The 19,416-nt window shown below is 40.1% G+C and overlaps 1 protein-coding gene across 3 annotated transcripts in view; it reads left to right on the top strand.

Annotated features, from left to right (window-relative positions):
• The first annotated feature begins 3,429 nt into the window (after positions 1–3,429).
• Positions 3,430–19,416, top strand: part of AP3B1 (adaptor related protein complex 3 subunit beta 1) — a 262,894-nt gene continuing 246,907 nt past the window's right edge. For 2 of the 3 annotated variants that reach the window (XM_043592657.1, XM_043592673.1), the window contains exon 1: positions 3,467–3,767. In XM_043592657.1, coding sequence (XP_043448592.1) covers positions 3,640–3,767 — 128 coding nt within the window. In that variant the 5' untranslated portion in view covers positions 3,467–3,639. Of the gene's footprint in view, positions 3,768–19,416 lie in introns of all 3 variants that reach the window. The other variant, XM_043592664.1, reaches the window with a different exon arrangement.

Raw genomic sequence — 19,416 nt, 5'->3', positions numbered from 1 at the left:
TTCCAAAACCTAGGACCAAATCAAAATATTCAATGTATTAGGAATATGAGAAAAAGTAGAACAACAAGATCATTTTGTATAACTTAAACCTTTGTCTCTGGGATTAGGGCCATCTAAAATTCTTAAATAAATTAAGAGAATTTTAAGTGGCTATTCAGTAATCTACATTCAAGATATTCTACACACAGATATATATGCCAGAGATTCTCTACGGTATGTATTTATCAGTGTCCTCATTTTAGAGATAAAGGAAACCAAAACTAGCTTCTTTTACTATTAAATGAATTATACTGTATATGTAAATCACTTACATGCTTAGTACATATTAAGCCATCTATTAAGTACATCTATAATTATTACCACCATTATCATCATCATGAATAATTAGCAATACGTAACATTCCATAAATTGACCAGTATCATCAATAAAATAATATATTTCATCGTTTAAAAAATTTGTTGATGTTTATTTATTTTGAGACACACACACACACACACACATACACACACAGCATGAGTGGGGGAGGGGCAGGGAGAGGGAGACATGGAATCTGAAATAGGCTCCAGGCTCCGAGCTGTCAGCACAGAGCTCCACGTGGGGCTCAAACTCAGGAACCGCCAGATCATGACCTGAGCCGAAGTTGGATGCCCAACCGACTGAGCCACCCAGGTGCCCCATAAACTTCATCATTTTAACAGCTGAAATAAAAACCTGTCACTTTATTTTTTTTTTCAACGTTTTTTATTTATTTTTGGGACAGAGAGAGACAGAGCATGAACGGGGGAGGGGCAGAGAGAGAGGGAGACACAGAATCGGAAACAGGCTCCAGGCTCCGAGCCATCAGCCCAAAGCCTGACGCGGGGCTCGAACTCACGGACCGCGAGATCGTGACCTGGCTGAAGTCGGACGCTTAACCGACTGCGCCACCCAGGCGCCCCAAAACCTGTCACTTTAAACAAATGTTCATTTATTTATTTCGAGAGAGAGAAAGAGCAGGCAAGGGGCAGAGAGAGGAAAAGAGAGGATCCCAATAGACTCTGTGCTGTTGGCACAGAGCCCACATGGGGCTTGATCTCACACAGTGTGAGATCATGACCTGAGCTGAAATCAAGAGTTGGAGCTACCAACTGAGCTACCCAGGCACCCCAAAACCTGTCAAGTTTTTTTTTAATGTTTCTTTACTTTTGAGAGGAAAAAAGAGACAGTGCAAGCAGGGGAGGGCCAGAGAGAGAGGGAGACACAGAATCTGAGCAGGCTCCAGGCTCTGAGCTGTCAGCACAGAGCCTGATGGGGGGCTTGAACCCATGGAACTGCTAGATCATGACCTGAGCCGAAATCGGATGCTTAACCAAGTAAGCCACCCAGATGCCCCCAAACCTGTCAAGTTTTGACCAGACTGTGAAGTTTGGAGGATGCTTCCTCCTCTCCACCTAAAGACTGGGTCTTGGTCATGGGTGTTTCACAGTAACAGTGCCACCTTTATTTTTTAAATTAATTTTCATTTGTTAAATTAAGACTTTATTTGGAGCATTTTAAGGTTCACAGCAAAATGGAGAGGAAAGTACAGAGATTTCCCACACACCTCTTACCCCCACACATGCATAACCTTTCCATCATGAACATCCTCACCAAAGTAGTACATTTGGTGCAACTGATGACTTGCGTTGACACATCATTATCACCCAAAGTCCATAGTTCCCATTTGGGTTCACTCTTGGTGTTTTATAGTGTTGTTTTTGTTTTTGTTTTTGTTTTGAGAGAGAGAGAGAGAGAGAGCTGTGTATGGAGCAGAAGAGGGGCAGACAGAATCCCACACCACTAGGTGTGGAGCCGGACAAGGCTCATTTTCACCACTGTGAGATAATGACCTGAGCCCAAATCAAGATTATGATGCTTAACCCACTGAGCCCCCAGGTGCCCCTTGTTGCTATATATTCTATGGGCTTGGACAAATGTATAATGACATGTATCCATCATTATGGTATCAGACAGGGTATTTTCATTGCCCTAAGAATCCTCTGTGCCCTGCATATTCATCCCTCTCCCTTCTCCAACTCCTGATAACTATTGATTTTTTTTACTGTCTCCATAATTTGCCTTTTCCAGAATGTTATACAGTTGGAATCATATAGTAGGTTGCCTTTTCAGATTTGCTTCTCTTAGTAATGTGCGTTTAAGTTTCCTCTAGGTCTTTTCTTGGCTTGATACCTCATATCCTTTGAAGCGCTGAGGAATATTACATTGTCTGGATAGATCACAGTTTACTCATCCATTCACCCACTGAAGGACATTTTGGTTGCTTCCAAGTTTTGGTAATTATGAATAATGCTTTTATAAGCATCCATGTGCAGTTTTTGGGGTGGGCATATTTTTAACCCCCGCAAATATCAAGGGTTGGTATTGCTGAATTATATAGTTGGAATATTTTTAATTTTATGAGAAACTGACAAAGTATCTTCCAAATGGTTGTACCACTTTGCATTCCTGCGAGTAATGAGTGAGAGTTCCTATCTGTCACATTTAGAGTTTTTAAGTCTTCCAGGTTTTATTTTAGCAGGTGTGCAGTGGTATTTCATTATTTTCTGCGTGGCCTTTTGAGGAGTTGATCCTTGAACAGGCTCCACCCTCCTCCTAGAGGGGCTGGGCCCCAATTTGTGTTTCACTAGATCCTAACTGTTTCTGGCCTTTGGGTCTTAAGGCTAACTTAGAGGGGGAAAGAATAGGGAAAGGTAGGGAAGGCTCTGAAACCTCTCTGAGCTGGCATCCTGGGGGACCTTATGTCAGAAAGAGGCTTTACCAAGTGCTACTCTGAGGCCAGGCAACATTCAGCGTTGGCTCCCTAGCAGATGTTAGAGAGTGCTGACAGTGGGAAAGCAAGAAGTAAAGACGTGTCCAGATAATACAGTACACCTGGCGCCCGAGGTGGCTCTATTTGATTTTATTTTTGGTGGTCAGAGGCCAGTAGGAAGCGCTCCTTTAGCCCCTGGGAATTGCTGGCCCTGGATTTTCGTTCAAACCTTTCACTGGAACGAACCCTTCTCAATGGATTCTCAAAGGCACAGTCTTTAGGGAAAGGGCTTGCGTGGGACGGCTGTGAAAGTAAGGCAATGCTGGCAGGAGGAAGTGGAGCAGAAACCAGCCCACGAAAGGAAAAGCGATCATCTTACATTTAGGACACTTGATCAGGTGTGTTAAATGGCATTTCAGAAGAAATCTGAAAGCTATTGGTTTACTAAAGGAATCAAGTAAAAGTGTCCCGGGTGGGGAAACCTCCTTAAGGGATCAAATTCGATACAATGGGTATTTCTCTCCGAAAAACTTCAAAAGCCGAGAGGCCCTTCTGGTTCCGCCCACCGACTCCCTTCCGCACCGCCTGGGACCGAGCCACTCAACCACCTCAAAAACCCGGAGAAGGCAAATCCAGTCAAGGCCTGGGAGGGGTGGGCTCCGGCCTGCCTGCACACTGGGCATGCGCAGGGGGTGGGCCGCCAGGTCGTCTAAGGGAGCCGTGACGAGTCCGGAAGCGCTAGCTAGCGCCCCTCCGCTCGCGAACTAGTTTTGTTCCGCGTCCTCGGGACAGGAGCTGTTCGGCGAGAAGCCCCGGCAGGACCAACCCGATCCCAGCCAGCACCGCAGCAATGTCCAGCAACAGCTTCGCTTACAGTGAGCAGTCCGGCGGAGGGGAGGCGACGGAGCTGGGTCAGGAGGCGACCTCGACCATTTCCCCCTCCGGCGCCTTTGGCCTCTTTAGCAGCGATCTGAAGAAGTGAGGAAGAAGGTTTGGGGTGTGGGGCTGGGAATGAGGAGCTGGGGACCCCGGAGGAGCGGGCCACGGGTTTGGGATTGGACCCCAAGAAAGGTGGGGGCGTTTTGAGACCGCAAGGGAGCCGGGCGGTAGCGTTTCCCGCTGGTGGGTGGGGCTGAGTCAGTTGGGAGTGGTGGGAGTTGTGGGGGAGAGTTTGGAGTGTGTGTAGGGGTCCCTCGTCGTTTTCAAACTTTAGCGAGGAAAGAACCGTTTGGAGAGCTTCTGGTCTCATCCCCAAGACTCTCATTAAGTTGGTCTGGTCTGGGGCACCGGAATCTGATTTTTGAACAAACACTTTTAGCTTACTTAATATTTGCTGGATCAAATTTGGGAGAATTGGGCGTTATTGTGAAAAAGGTGTTTAAGGAGTTGAGAGGACGCGTTCGAGTGCTTGTTGCGTATGGGAAACTCTTCTCTCACTCTGGAGTGTAGGAGCGTGGAGGTAGGTGTTTTAGGCGCTTTATGAATGGACAAACTATTTTATACGAACATTCATGTTTTTGGACAATATCCTTTGCATTACAAGGGAGAAAAACCGCAATACACCAAAGTAATAAGCATATAAGTAAAGTATGACTGTGAACAAATTTTTAGGTTTTACAAATTAATAATGAGTTTGAATTTGTTTATTATTTATTTTTAATTTTTTAATTAAAATAAGAGGGGAAGAGAGAGGGGAAGTCACAGAATCCATAGCAGGCTTCAGGCTCTGAGCTGTCAGCACAGAGCCCGACGCAGGGGCTCCAACCCGCGAACCATGAGATCATGACCCGAGTCCAAATCAGACACTTAACTCATTGAGCCACCCAGGCGCCCAAATAATGTGAATTTTAAAGACAAATACTAAACAATGTGCATTTAGTTTTGTAAAAGGAAAAATGAGTACCACCGAAAAATGGAAAGAAAACCCCCCCAAACTTTTTGGTGGGAGGGATTTTAAACTTACAGAATTCTGGTAACTTTAAATTTTCTTGTAATCATTTTTACATTTCTCTTATTTTTAACGTCTCCGTACTAGACTCTGGCCACATAATAGGCTGTCACTAGATTCATGCTAAATTAAGCTAAAGTAGCTGTGCTGATGGCCTTGTAGATGTCAGAAGAGTATAATTTAAATTTAAATTTTTACTAACAAGAACAGGCAGTCTGGAAGGTTGCTAGTAGTTGAAATTGGGTTTACATTTTGACTGTATTAAGCTGACTGAAATCTTATATACAGCATGTGGAGTACAGTTTTTTCCCCCTTGTTCTCAGGTAAGATAATTTCTCTTCATTTTTCATTCAGTGCATTTAGAATGATGGATTGTTCTAATGGGGAGCTTGTTGCAGTTGCGCACTTCTGTTAGCAAAATGTTCAGCTGGTGAATTACCCTGTAAGTCAGCCTCAGTCTTCTTTGCATGTGGTTTGCTTACGATTAATTTACTTTTATGGCTTGTTAACATCTAAGATGTTTTTCTCTTTGAGTTTCTGACTTCCTATTTTGTCAGATTTGGGCCTGGTTTGGACAACCATGTATGGCTTTGACTCTGACCAGTGCTGTTGAGGTGACCAAGCGGGTTGGATTTATTTATTTATTTATTTTTAAATTTTTTTTTTTTTAACGTTTATTTATTTTTGAGACAGAGAGAGAGAGAGACAGAGCATGAACGGGGGAGGGGCAGAGAGAGAGGGAGACACAGAACCGGAAGCAGGCTCCGGGCTCCGAGCCATCAGCCCAGAGTCCCACATGGGGCTCGAACTCAGGGACCGTGAGATCATGACCTGAACCGAAGTCGGACGCTTAACCCACTGAGCCACCCAGGCGCCCCCAAGCGGGTTGGATTTAAAATAAAATTAGCTAAGGGGCGCCTGGGTGGCTCAGTCGGTTAGCGTCCAACTTGACTCAGGTCCTGGTCTAGGTTGATGAGTTCTAGCCTTTCGTCGGGCTCTGTGCTGACAGCTCCGAGCCTGGAGCCTGCTGCAGATTCCGTGTCTCCCTTTCTCTCTGCCCCTCCCCTGCTCACACTCTGTCTCTGTCTCTGTCTCTCTCAAAAATAAACATTGAAGAAAAAGTAAAAATAGTTAATATTTATTGAGTGTTTGTGCTTTTGTGCACACTGTTTTACATTTATCTTATTCAGTCCTCCTTAGTAATTCAGTGGCTTGTTTCCAGATACTTGACTGATTCCATTTTGCAGATGAGGAAATTGGAGCGCAAGTGGTTAAAACTTGTCCAAGATCACAGAGCTTGAACACTACACTCTGAATTTGAACACGGGCCTGATCTCAGAGCCCATTCTCTCAAGTTCTTTATATACTACTTAACACTTGATGACATTTATGGTGCTTTTATTAGAGAATGCATACAACTTATTAAAAGTCTAAAACTTTGAAAAGTAGCCGTAGACCATGTATTACCTGGAAGTTTCCAGGAATTAGAAACATTTTGGTCATTGAACTGCAAACCTAGTGGGATTGTATATGAGCAAGGAGACCTCTGTTCTGGAAGTGTTCCTTTAATCTCTCTTCAGCCTACATTCTTGTTTAAAATGGTGATATTTGGGGCGCCTGGGTGGCGCAGTCGGTTAAGCGTCCGACTTCAGCCAGGTCACGATCTTGCAGTCCGCGAGTTCGAGCCCCGCGTCGGGCTCTGGGCTGATGGCTCAGAGCCTGGAGCCTGTTTCCGATTCTGTGTCTCCCTCTCTCTCTGCCCCTCCCCCGTTCATGCTCTGTCTCTCTCTGTCCCAAAAATAAATAAACGTTGAAAAAAAAAAAAGCCCTAAAAAAAATAAAATGGTGATATTTTTTGACTTTTTCCCCAACCAAATGACAAAATTTAAGTAAAAAAACTTAAAGCTTATCCTATTCCTCCCCTCCTTTTTTTTTTAACTGAGGTATTCTTGACATGTAACATGATATTAGTTTCAGGTATATAATTTCATGGTTCAATATTTGTATATATTCAGAAATGATCACCACAATAGGTCTAGTTAACATCAGTCACTATACATAGTTACAGTTTTCTTTTTTCCTTGTGATGAGAACTTTTAAGATTTATTTTCAATAACTTTTAAATACGCAATACAGTGTTATTGACTGTAGTCACCAAGCTTACAGAGCATCCCATGACCGACTTATTTCATACCTGGAAGTTATCCCTTTTGACTCTCTTCATCCATTCACCTGCCAACTCTGCTCTAATTTTTGATGGTTTACCTTGAAATAATTTCAGATTTACAAAAGTTACAAGAATAGAACAAAGACCTACCGTTTATGTAGAGTCATCACTTAAAATTTTTTTTTGCTACATTGCTTTTTCTCTTTCTCCACATACTCACATACACACATATACATTAATATTTTGTTTTTTGATCCATTGAAAAATAGGTTGTATACATTCTGTCTCTTTACTCTTAATACCTTGGTATGTATTTAAGAACAATGATTTTTTTACATTTTTCATTTTTTTAAGGACAATATTTTTATATTGAGGAAATTTAATATCAGTACAATCTGTAGTCTGTAATTGAGTGTTGTCATTTGTCTCAATAAATTTTTTTTTTTTTTTAGTATTTTTTTTCTGTCTAGTACAGCATGATTGGATCCTGAATCCAATCCAGGATCATGCATTTCATTTAGTTGTTGTATCTCTTTTAATCTCCTTTAAATCTGAAATAGTTCCTTAACCTTTGTCTTTCACTACTTTGGCACATTTGAAGAATACAAGCCAGTTATTTTACAGCATGTTAATCACTTTGGATTTGTTGGTGTTTCCTCATGTTTAGATTCGTGTTATGTACCTCTGGCTAGAAAACTCCCATAGTGATGTGGCTTTCTCAGACTTGCATCTGGAGGCAGAGTGTAAAAACGTCGTCCTCTATTTTTTTTCTCCAGTAGTCTTTCTATGGGGGGATACTTTGAGATGTGCACATGTCTTGCTCCTTATTAAACCCACCATCTCCTAGATACAGCTACCACTGATGAATCTCCTGAGCCATTCTTTACTGCAATCGCAGCAAAATGTTGATTTCCACCTCTCCCACTTCTTCTAATCTGTTCTTTGGCCTCTTGTCTTAAAGCTTTATGTGTCCTTTGATCCTTCACTAACCACCTCAGGGATGCCTGTCACTTCCTAGTGACAGAATTACTGACGATTTTTGTTTTCTGAATTTAATCTTATTTATCAATTTTTTGTGTGTGCCTTTCTTCCTTTAAAAAAAAAACCAGAATTGTGGACTTTTAGATCATTTTATAGAAGCAGATCCTGTACGTCATTTATTGGTTAGTCAAGACTATAGTAGATTATTGGCTTCAAGATGTTCAGTTTTTCCATTTAAAATGTAAAGTTTTTTTTTTCTTTCTGTATTTCTTTCTTTTGGGATTGTTGTAAACTTTTACTGCTTTTAGCTTTTTCCTTAATTATTTTCCTGCTTTATCTTAAAGAAGTTCTTCTTTTATCTTAGCCAGTTTGGCTGTGTGTGTACAATTAAAAATAATTTTTTGGGCTGCCTAGGTGGCTTAGTAGTCAAGTGTCTGACTCTTGGTTTTAGCTCAGGTCATGATCTCATGGTTTGTGCGTTTGAGCCCCATATTGGGGCTCTGTGGTGACAGTGCGGATCCTGCTTGGGATTCTCTCTCCATCTTTCTCTGCCCCTTCTCCCCGAAATAAATAAATAAACGTAAAAAATAATTTTAATAATTTTATTTCTAGATTAAACAATTTCTAGAAAGAAACAGGAGATGTATTTTTCTTAACAATGGTAAAACTACTAAATTTCTGAATCTTCTTTGAGAGTATCATGGTGTATTAGAAAGAGCATTGGACCTGGAGTGAGACTGGGTTTAAGTTCCTGTTTTCTGCTTGGAGTAATGTTTCCTTGCTCGCTTTGCTTGATCTCTTCATTTTTTTTTTTTTTTTAAGTTTATTTATTGTTTTGAGAAAGAGAGCATGAGCAGGGGAGGGGCAGAGAGAGAGGGAGAGAGAATCCCAAGCAGGCTCCACACAGCACGGAGCCCAATGTGGGGCTCAAATTCACGAACTGTAAGATTGTGTGACCTGACCTGAAATCAAGAGTCCCACACTTAACCCACCTGAGCCACCCAGGTGCCCCTGCTTGATCTCTTGAAACTTCAGTATCCTCTTTTCTAGACAGGTGATGATACTTGCCTATTTTGTGAGGTTCTCATAAGACGGTAGAGTTGAAAGTGATTTCTAAACTAGAATATTAATTAACAGTATTTGGAAAAGCTAGTGGAAGCTGCACTGAGGTGGTGACATTTTAGTTCTTAAAGCCTAGGAAGTTTTTTTGCCAGGTGGAGGAAAGTGGGAGTTCCTCAAGCAAAGTATGTAGAAACCAGGAGAGTTGCAAAAAAACGTGCATGTTCAGATGAGACATAGATACTTATGAGCTGTAGGCGGTAATTAAGCTTGGGAATGGGCGAACGACTCCTCCATCACCCCTGCCCCTGCCAGAGAACTTCTCTTGTTTAGAAAAGAAGGCATTTTAGACATAGACTGAGGGAATACCAACATTTAAGGTTGGAACTAGGGAAAGAGACCACGCTCTGATGGGTGGGAAACCAGAGGAAGGTTTAAAAGAACAAGCAAACAAACAAACAAACAAAAAAGCAAAACTGGGGGTGGCAGAGCTAAGGGGAAAGTTAATAAGAGGAAGTGGTCACCTATGTTAGGAGTTACATAGTGAAGATAAATAGAATGAAGCCTGAAAAGAGGCCATTGGGTTTAATAATAAGAGAGAACCATACTAACTAGTAACTTAGCAATGCAGTACCCTCTCATACACACTAAAAAATAGCATTTTTAAGTTTCTGTTGAAATGGGGGTGGGTTTTTCATTTGTTTAGATTCACAGAGCTGATTTAGACCCCAAACGGGCTGCCATGAATTCCTGTAGTCATACTATGTCCTGTGATACATCGTAGTCAGTACTGCATCATTGTATTTGTACTGCGTGAATAAAGCCTAGCTTATTTTTTTAACTTAAGTTTTATTTATTGTCAGTTTTACAACATCAGTCTTGAAGATTATATATAACATTTTAATCCTTCATATCAGTGTTTCTTAGTGGTGTCCCCTAGGAAGATTACATGGGTCTGTGGTTTCTGTGTAATTACAGCAAATCTAACCTTATCTCTGTCACTTTTTCTCTCGTTCAAAAAGGCAAATGGAAGTGCAGCTGAACGAAAGTAAACTTTTTATAGGGATGTGCTTGAGTGTACTTTATTAAAAATAAAGATAAACCGGTCCCAGATGTCAGTGCTGTAATAATAGTAACTTATTATTTGGGATATACGTCAAAGAGTCATTGTGTCTCATACAAGGTTCTAAACTTTTTTGTGTGACTGTTTCCATTTTTTATTTATATTATTTAATTTTAACTAGGGATTATATCATATTTTTATTATTTTTTCATTTAATGCTTTAAAAAACTTTTTTTATTTTTATTTGAGAGAGCGAGAGTGCACGAGCAGGGGAGAGGGGCAGAGAGAGACAGAAAATCTCAAGCAGGCTCCATGCTCAGTATGGAGCCTAACGTGGGGCTTGATTCCACAACCCTGGGATCATGACCTGAGCTGAAATCAAGAGTCAGATGCTCAGTTGACTGAGCTACCCAGGTGCCCCTAATGCTTTTTTATAGTTCCAGTTGTTCAAAGCTTGCTCTACTTTGTTTTCACTTGTCCTAGTATTTCTCACTAATAATTGTATCTCATTAAGTCACCCTGTATTTTTCGGTTATGTAGTTACTCAACAAATATTTGTTGAATATTGTATAAAAGAATGTCTATTTCACATACATACTATTAGATGGTATATTTTATGTGAAAGAATAATTTGTGAGCAAAGTGTTTATCTTACAATTTTTCTTAATAATATTTTCACATCCTTTACTCAATTGAATGATTCAGATTCTACTAATATTTATTGTTTCTGTGATTAGTGTAGTTAAAAAAAATAAAGCATGACTGATTCATTGGACCATATAGAGAAGGAAACCTGGTCTGGTATCCTTATTGTATTGTACATTATTGATGTGTTATTGCGTCACCCTGAAATTAATTGTATATAGTTCCAGAACAGCCATTTTCTTTATGGCATTACTTGAATTTTTACTGTGTTAGGGCTAATTGACTTGGAAACGTCATGGAGGTGTTTTAATTATTTTGAGAGAGAGAATGTGAGCGAGCATGAGTGGGGGAGGGGCAGAGAGAAAAGAGGAGAGACCTAATCCTAAGCATGCTCCACACTTTCAGCACAGAGCCCAGCGTGGGCCTTGATCCCACAAACTTGAGATCATGACCTGAACCGAAATCAAGAGTTGGACACTTAACCTACTGAGCCACCCATGTGCCCCACAATCAGAAATTTTTTGTCTCTCTTCCACTCTTCAAAATAGTTCCTTAACCTTTGTCTTTTGCTACTTTGGCACATTTGAAGAATACAAGCCAGTTATTTGCACATTAGGGATTATTCCATATGTATAGTTCATTCTTATGTGTTTTCAGCACAAAGATACAAAACAATTATAAGACCTTTATCTTGCTTTGAAGACACTTAGAATTTAGGGCGCCTAGGTGTCTCAGTTGGTTAAACATCCAACTTCAACTCAGGTCATGATCTCACGGTTCCTGGGTTTGAGCCATGTGTCGGGCTCCATGCTGACAGCTTGGAGCCTGGAGCCTGCCTCAGATTCTGTGTCTCCCTTTCTCTCTTCTTCTCCCCTGCGTACGCTCTGTAAACAGTACTGAACAAAATGGAAATGCTGCAATTTTGATATGTCAGACATTTTAGTTTGAGACGCTATAAGTGTTGGAGCCCTGGTTTGTCAGCATATTATGAAGAGGCATAGGCTTCTCATTGTTAATTCCTTTCTTTTGTGCTTAAAAGTCCAGGTTTGCAAGTATGAAAATAGATTCCACTCATGATTTCTGTAGCATGATGTGCTTCAATTATGTTTGAAGGACATATGTCCAAATATATTATTGTTTTTAACAACATATTTGCCATGTTATGTGTGTAAGTTGGATTCTATTTGTAAAGGGCACATAAAATTCTAGGCAATGTCAGTGTTTTATTGATCTTTGACTTGGTTAATTCCATGTGTCCCAAGATGGCAGTTAATGGAAGAAGAAACTGTGTAATGGTATCTGCAATGCATTCCCAGCTAGATGAGCTAGTTGCTTTTGTCTTCACATAAATAAGATTGCTAGTTTTATAAGACTAACTACTCAAGTTAAAAATTGTCATTTCACTTGTACATAGGGTTCCTATAATTTAATTCTTGAAATATACTTCAAATCAAGTAAGATTTTACCACATTGTACAAGAAAATTGATGAAATAGTGCCTGTAAGCAGATTCCTATTTTCCAACAGATTATAAAAGTGTTCCATTTTATTGTTCTTCTTGGGGGAGAGTCAGTTCTGACTTTTACTATATATCTTAATAAATATTCAGCCAAGGGTCGCCTGTGTGGCTCAATCTGTGGCTCAAGACACTCAGTCAGTTAAGTGTTTGACTTCGTCTCAGGTCATGATCTAACAGTTCGTGGGTTCAAGCCCTGCATCAGGCTCTGTGCTCAGGGCCTGGAGCCTGCTTCGGATTCTCTGTCTCCTTGTCTCTCTGTCCTTCCTCTTCTCGTGCTCTGCCTCACACTCTCAAAAATAAATAAATGTAAAAATAAAGTAAATAAAAAATAAATATTCAGCCACGAAATATTCATCTTTGATACAGAGTATGTTATTTTAAGATCACTGATCTGGTGAAATCCAGGGAGAAAATCTGGAATATTTAAATTTCAAGCCTTACAATTAAATCCCAAGATGTGTTATATTGCATTATTTCTAGGCAGGTTTTTTTTTTTTTTAATGTTAATTTTTGAGAGAGAGAGAGACCGCGAGCATGAGCACGGGAGGGGTAGAGAGAGACACACACACTGAATCCGAAGCAGGTTCCAGGCTCTGAGCTGTCAGCACAGAGCCTGATGTGGGGCTCAAACTCACAGACCGTGAGATCATGACCTGGGCTGAAGTTTGACACTCAACTGACTGAGCCACTCAGGCACCCCTGTTTTTGTTTTTGTTTTTTTTTAATTTTATTTATTTATTTATTTTTGAGAGAGAGAGAGCGAGCGAGCGAGCATAAGAGGGGCAAAGACAGAGGGAGAAAGAGAATCCTAAGCAGGCTCTACACACAAAGTGTAGAGCCTGATGTGGGGCTCGAATTTGTGAACTGTGAAATCATGACCTGTGCCAAAATCTAGAGTAGGATGCTTAGCTGACTGAGCTACCCAGGTGCCCCTTGTTTGTTTTGTCTTAAATTCTTGTCCCAGTGTGGGGCTCTAACTCATGACCCCAAGACCAAGAGTCACACATTTTACCAACTGAACCAGCCAGGGGTCCCTTATTTCTAAAAAGTATTTAGAATTTAGAGCAACACTACTAGAATGAATGATTAAAACAGAACAGAAAAAGAAGACAGATGGTTGGTTGAAATGTTCTTTTTTTTACTGCATGAAAAGTTACAAATGATCATGGAATGACAAATGTATTATAGTGAAATAATTTGACAGTATTGCATTTGTGTATATAAATGAACTACTGACAAAAACAAATTGCCCGTAGTCCAAATTCAGAATTTAAAGTGAAGCACCCAAAGTAGAATAATCAAGAAGGAAATGATTTTCCTTTATTTCATATGATTATGAGTAACGTTCATTGGTTTGTGTATTTAGGGAAGACTTATTTAGCATATCAGCTGGAAAAAGTTCATAGGTATACAGAAATGAACAATTTATAGTCAATGTCTGCTATTGATGGGATGATTGTTTGTGTTGCCGATAGGAACTGACCTAATTAGAAGGCCGGTGCCTTAATCTTTCAGCTGAGTGCGGTGGCATGGCAGCTGGACAAGGGAGAGACTCATGAATAATGCCAATTCCAAAATCATGGGTTTTGGAAGTAGGCTGAGCTACACTTTACCCAGCTTTACTCTAGGAATGGATTTTCTCAAAATTTGTTAAAGCCTCGATTAAGAGTTTGGTCATGAAGGATGAGGGGGAAATTAGTACTATGAGGAAAGAGGTAGGGGGCCAGATTGTGTAGGGGCTTTGGATTTAACTTTGAATCATAGGAGCAGCAATTGGAAGGTTTTGAGCAGTATGGGCATTTAGAAGTTCATCAGTAACTATTAAGTGCCTGTTGTGTGCCATCTATATTTCATGCATCAAGAAGATTATAGTCTGTGGGGTACTTGGAACCTGCTTGTTCATGCCCAGTGTTTATTCACTAACTTAAAAAAATTACAGAAGTAATTTATTGAATTAACATATATTAATGGCTTCGGTATGCTAGGCACTGTTTTTGATGCTGGGGATTAAGTAATGGGCAGAATGCCTGCTTTCATGGAAGACAATCAAAGAGGTCAATGTATGGTTGGTCATTTGGTGATAAGGAATGCTGTGGTGAAAAATAAAGCAGGGAAAGAGGACAGACGGTTAGGGTGGAGATTGGGTTGGAGTTTGAAATAGCAAGGTCAGGAAAATGTCCTTGAGAATTTGTTAATGGAGCCCAGACCTGAAGCAAGTGAGCAGTGACACTTGGGGAGAGTATTGCATCAGAAGAAATTGTAACTGCCCAGGCCCTGAAGTAGGAGAATTTTGGACCTGTGTGAGGATCAACAGACAGGCCAATATGGTTAGAGCAGAGTGAGTGAAGAGGAGGGGGCAAGTCGGTAGGTGAGGAGTCAGAGACGTAAGGAAGCAGATTGCATAGGGCCATGTAAATCATTGTTAAGAACTTTGATTTTACTGACTGAGAAGGGAAGCTATTGGAGGGTTTTGAACAGAGAAGTGAGGTGATCCAGCTCACCTTTTAAATGTATCGCTTTAGGGGTGCCTGGGTGGCGCAGTCGGTTAAGCGTCCGACTTCAGCCAGGTCACGATCTCGCGGTCCCTGAGTTCGAGCCCCTCGTCGGGCTCTGGGCTGATGGCTGAGAGCCTGGAGCCTGTTTCCGATTCTGTGTCTCCCTCTCTCTCTGCCCCTCCCCCATTCATGCTCTGTCTCTCTCTGTCCCAAAAATAAATAAACGTTGAAAAAAAAAAAATGTATCGCTTTGCCTCCTGAACTAGGAATAGACTCCAGATTTAAGGCAGGGAGACTAGCAGGGAGACTAATGCAGTAATCCAGGCAAGCAAAGATGATGACTAAATCAGATTGGTGGTAATAGAGAGAAAGGGTTAAATTGGAAGGTAGAGCCAGTGAGATTTTGCTGATGATTTGGGTGTATGACAGAAAAAGGTATCAAGGATGGATACAAGGTTTTTGTTTTGTTTTGTTTTGTTTTTTTCCTAAGTAGCTATAAGTTTGGAATTGGCTGTCCAGTAAAATCAAGATGTGTGAAGAGGAAGTTTTTAAAGGGGAGGGGAATCAAGAGCTTGAGCATGTAAAGTTTGAGATGCTTATTAGACATCCAGGTGGAGATATTAAATAGGCAGTTGGATGAATGAATCTGGAGCTTAAGGGAGGATTCAGAGTAGTGGTATATATTGAGTCATCAGGTTCTAGATGGTAGTAAATACCATGGATTGGACGAGGCACTGAGGAGAAAGAGAAAAGGTCAGAGTACTAAGCCCCGGGGCATTCCTGGAGCAGTTGTGTCAAACAGTACCAATAGGGTCAAGTAACATGATTACTGACAAGTGAGTTTGTACGTGTGGAAGATTTTGGTGATGTTGACAAGCAGTTCAGATGCAGAGGTAGGACTGAAAACCTGACTGGAGTGGGTTTAAGAGAGAAAGGAGAAGAATCGCTGTTAGTATGTATTAAAGTATAAGGGGAGCAGAAAAATGGAATGGTACCTGGAAGGGGATGTTAAGACAAAGGATTTTTTTTTTTTTAATGGGAAAAACTATTTTATCTTGTTTTCTGATGGAACCGTCTGATGTACAGGAGGAAAAATTGATGATGAAACAAAGAGGAGAGAATCACTGGGCTGTTAGCTCTTTTCCTTATAGAAAATTTGGCAATTGCAAGTTAGCTAAAAAATAACAACCCTAATTTCAACACCCAAAGAGAATCAATTAACATATTACAGATCTTCCTTGTCCTTTTTCTTTTGCATATATGCATGCTCTGTATTTTAAAAGCAAAGGTGTATGCTTTTGTAGTGTAATATAGCATTATGATTTTTTTTTCATTTACTAATACATGGAGTCTGTTCATTTCTTAAAGGCTAGTCCTTTTAAGACAAATTGTAATTAAGCCACTATCTTGAAAGAAGCAGTAAACTTTTAGAAAAATGAACAGCTGCAGTTTACAAGTGAAATTATATAGCTAGTTTCACTTCAGGTTTTAAATAGTGTCTTGTGTAGAGTGGGACCTTATTAATTATTAATCACAGAAATAAAGGGAATTATCTAACAAAAGAATCAATACTGATGATGTTAGATGGTGGCAATCACCAGGGCTTTCCACACACACCTGTGTATATTAGGTTGCGGGAATAGTATATACATGTGTTTACAGCTGTGCTGTTGAATACGGTAGCCACTAGCCAAATGTAAATATCTAATTAAAATTTAAAAATGCAGTTTCTGAGTCACACTAGCCACATCACTAACAGTTACTATATCCTATAGTGCAGATAAAGAACATTTCCATTATCATAGGATATTCTGTTGTACGCTGCTGATTTAGAGGCAAGGATTTAGGGCTTATGTAGGGTACCGGAAAGAGTTCTATGTGACTGGAGCACAGTCAGAGTGGAAATGAGGTGAAACTGGTAAAAGATGATTGATAGGTAATCAGCGTCCATATTATGAAGGGTCTCACATACCATGCTCAGGAATTTGGACTTTGTCCTGGTGGTTTGCACAGTAAGGGGCTCCAAAGGATTTTTAAGTAGAGGAGCAACAGAGGGATATTTGCATTTTAGGAAGGTCACTCTGCCTCCACTGAGTGTTTGGATTGGTCAGTGATGTAAATGGTATTAAAAACACAGAAGATAGAGCAGTCTTGGATTGAGGAGGGAAAGTGTTGAGTTCCAGTTTGGACCTGTTGAGTTTAAGGTAATAGTTAGGCATCCATTAAGCAGTTAGATACATGGATGTGGCGTTCAGTAGAGATACCTAGGCTAGAATAGATTTGGGAATCAACAATCAGTAGATGATTTTGGAAGCCATTGAAGGGAAGGTGTGTGGTATGTGAAGGGAAGGCCAAGGAAGAATCTTAGTAAAATCAACGTTGAAAGAAATGGGGCAATTGAAGCCCCTCTAGAAGACCAAAAAGAGAGAATGAAGTTTGGGGAAACCCTCAAAGTTGATTATACAGACAGAGCTTTTGCATTGTGTTTAAGGTATGGGAAAAGAGTGAAAGCCACCTCTGTAGGAGGAATATGGCAGATAAATTGTCCATTATGGTTTGTTGAGGCAGTATGGCATAATGCTTAAGGGCATCTACCCTGCAGGTTCTCTCTTGGTATGAAAACTTGTCATAGTGTTAATAAGTGGTATTTGGGCAGGTTAGTTTACCATTCTGTGCCCTCGGTTTCCTTATCTGTAAGATGGAGATGAGGATAATCATACCTACACTCTCTAAATTATTGTGAGGATTAAAAGATTTAACACATGTAAACAGTCAGCAGCGTCTGACACATAACAAGCACGTAATTACCGTTACTCTTTTAACACCATTAAGGTCATCCGAACTTCTTAAAGTTTTGTTTTTAATACAGTGTACTTTTTCAACTTAAAATTTTGGAATCATTATTAGTTTTCATATTAACCACTGCTTTATATTTTAAATTTCAAATTATTGTTAAACTTCACGCTATTGTTTTTTGAATTCTAATCCACAAGCATTTAAAACTACTAAATTACATAAAATATCTTTAATTTGTACCACATAAAAGCAAGTGAAGTTAATAAGCACTAGGTGAATTCTGTGTGGATATCAAGGATTTAGGAATAATGACTATAGATTGTTATAAGGGAGTAAAAACGTATTTGTTTTAAACTTTTTATTTAACCTCCAGTCTTGTGGATAGATATTCTATTACTTTTAAAACGTCTGTTCTTACAGAAGGAGCTCATTTCTCATTTTTCCTGATAGAAAAGGAACTTATGTATGTTTTGCTATAACAGAAATCAAAGAGAGTGTTCAGGAAGGATGTAAGTGGTCGGCAGTGTGAGCTGCTGTGGTGATTAGTCCAGTAAAATGAAGTCAGAGAAAATATTTCTTGGATTTAGTGATAAGGCACTTGTTGGTGACCTTGGTGGTGGTACTGACAACAGTGTTAGGGGAAATCAGGTTGCAGTGGATTGACAAAAGGGTGAGAAGTGAGGAAAGGAATACACTTCCCCGAAGATCTTTGGCTTTCAGGGGGAGGAGAGAGGATGGAATTGCAGGGACACATGGAATGTAAAGAGCTATTATTTTAAGGGCTGGAAGAGTTGAGAATGTTTAAATGCTGACTGGAAGGCGGCAATAGAGAATGGTGTTCGGAAACAAGAGAGAGAGAACTATACAACAGAGAAAAGGAAGAAAGGTTGGATTTGCAGTCTGGGTAAGTGTATAGCGTTTTGTTAACGAGAGGGGGAAAATGGTTGGATCATCTGATGAGAGTGGGAGAGGAAGTGGTAGGGGTAAAAGTTCGAGAAGTCTGAAGTAGCTGCTGTAGACAATAGGTTAAGGCCTCTTGTCCTGACAGAAAACCAGGAAGGCTTGCTGGATGATATTGAGGGCTTGCCTAGTGGAGGTTAGATACCATTCATTTATATTGTCAACACTCTGATCTTATTCTACAGCAGCTGTCAACAGTCCTTGCATAAATGTGAAGAAAATGGTCAATTCATGTAGTGGGATCGAGTTTTGCTTGGTGGGTGCTATGAATGACAGTTCAGCAAGGAAATTTAGGATATCGGTAAAAAAAAGATGTGGAAGTAATTAAAGATGGTATCTAAATTGGAGTGGGAAAGAAGCAAAGGGTAGTAGGGGGCTGATAGGAAGACAAAAACAGAAGGTCAGGGAACCAGAGTGTCTAAGGAGTTAAAGGTATAAGTGTTGTGCGAATACCTGAGTGAGAGTCCTAGAAGGATAGGATAATCATCAGAGAGCTTTATTAATTCACTATTTCAGAGATTGAGTACTTACAGGTATTCACAAGGTTTGGGTGTAATTTACGGTTTGACTGTGTCAGTTAATGGCTGAAAGTTGTCTGGAGCTGAGATCAGTAGAGAAGATTAGGCTAAGGAATTTAGAAATTCCTAAAAGAAGGACACTGGATGGGCTTCCAAGTGGTTGTTAAAATCACTATGAATAATCCCTAGTGGCTAAAATGTCTTAATTGTGTAGAGGATTGGCAAATGTTAACAGCAAGGATAAAAGGAGTAGGTAAACTCAGTGGTTGAAGATTTTTTTCCTATGGATGTATTGAGTTTAGTATCAGAAAGAATTTATTATTTTTTATCATCAGTGCATATCATTGTTTCCTTTATACAATGACTGCTAGAAAACTTAGAACACAATTTGTGATGTATAACTAGCAGGTATATGGAGCTTTGTGCCATGCATTTTGACTTGAGCCTTACTCTTTTATTTTAATTTCTTTATTTTTC

The sequence above is a fragment of the Prionailurus bengalensis genome, chromosome A1 (genome assembly GCF_016509475.1).
Source record: "Prionailurus bengalensis isolate Pbe53 chromosome A1, Fcat_Pben_1.1_paternal_pri, whole genome shotgun sequence".
NCBI lineage: Eukaryota > Metazoa > Chordata > Mammalia > Carnivora > Felidae > Prionailurus > Prionailurus bengalensis.
Note: the sequence above shows the minus strand (reverse complement) of the source record. Positions and strands in the feature narration are given on the sequence as shown.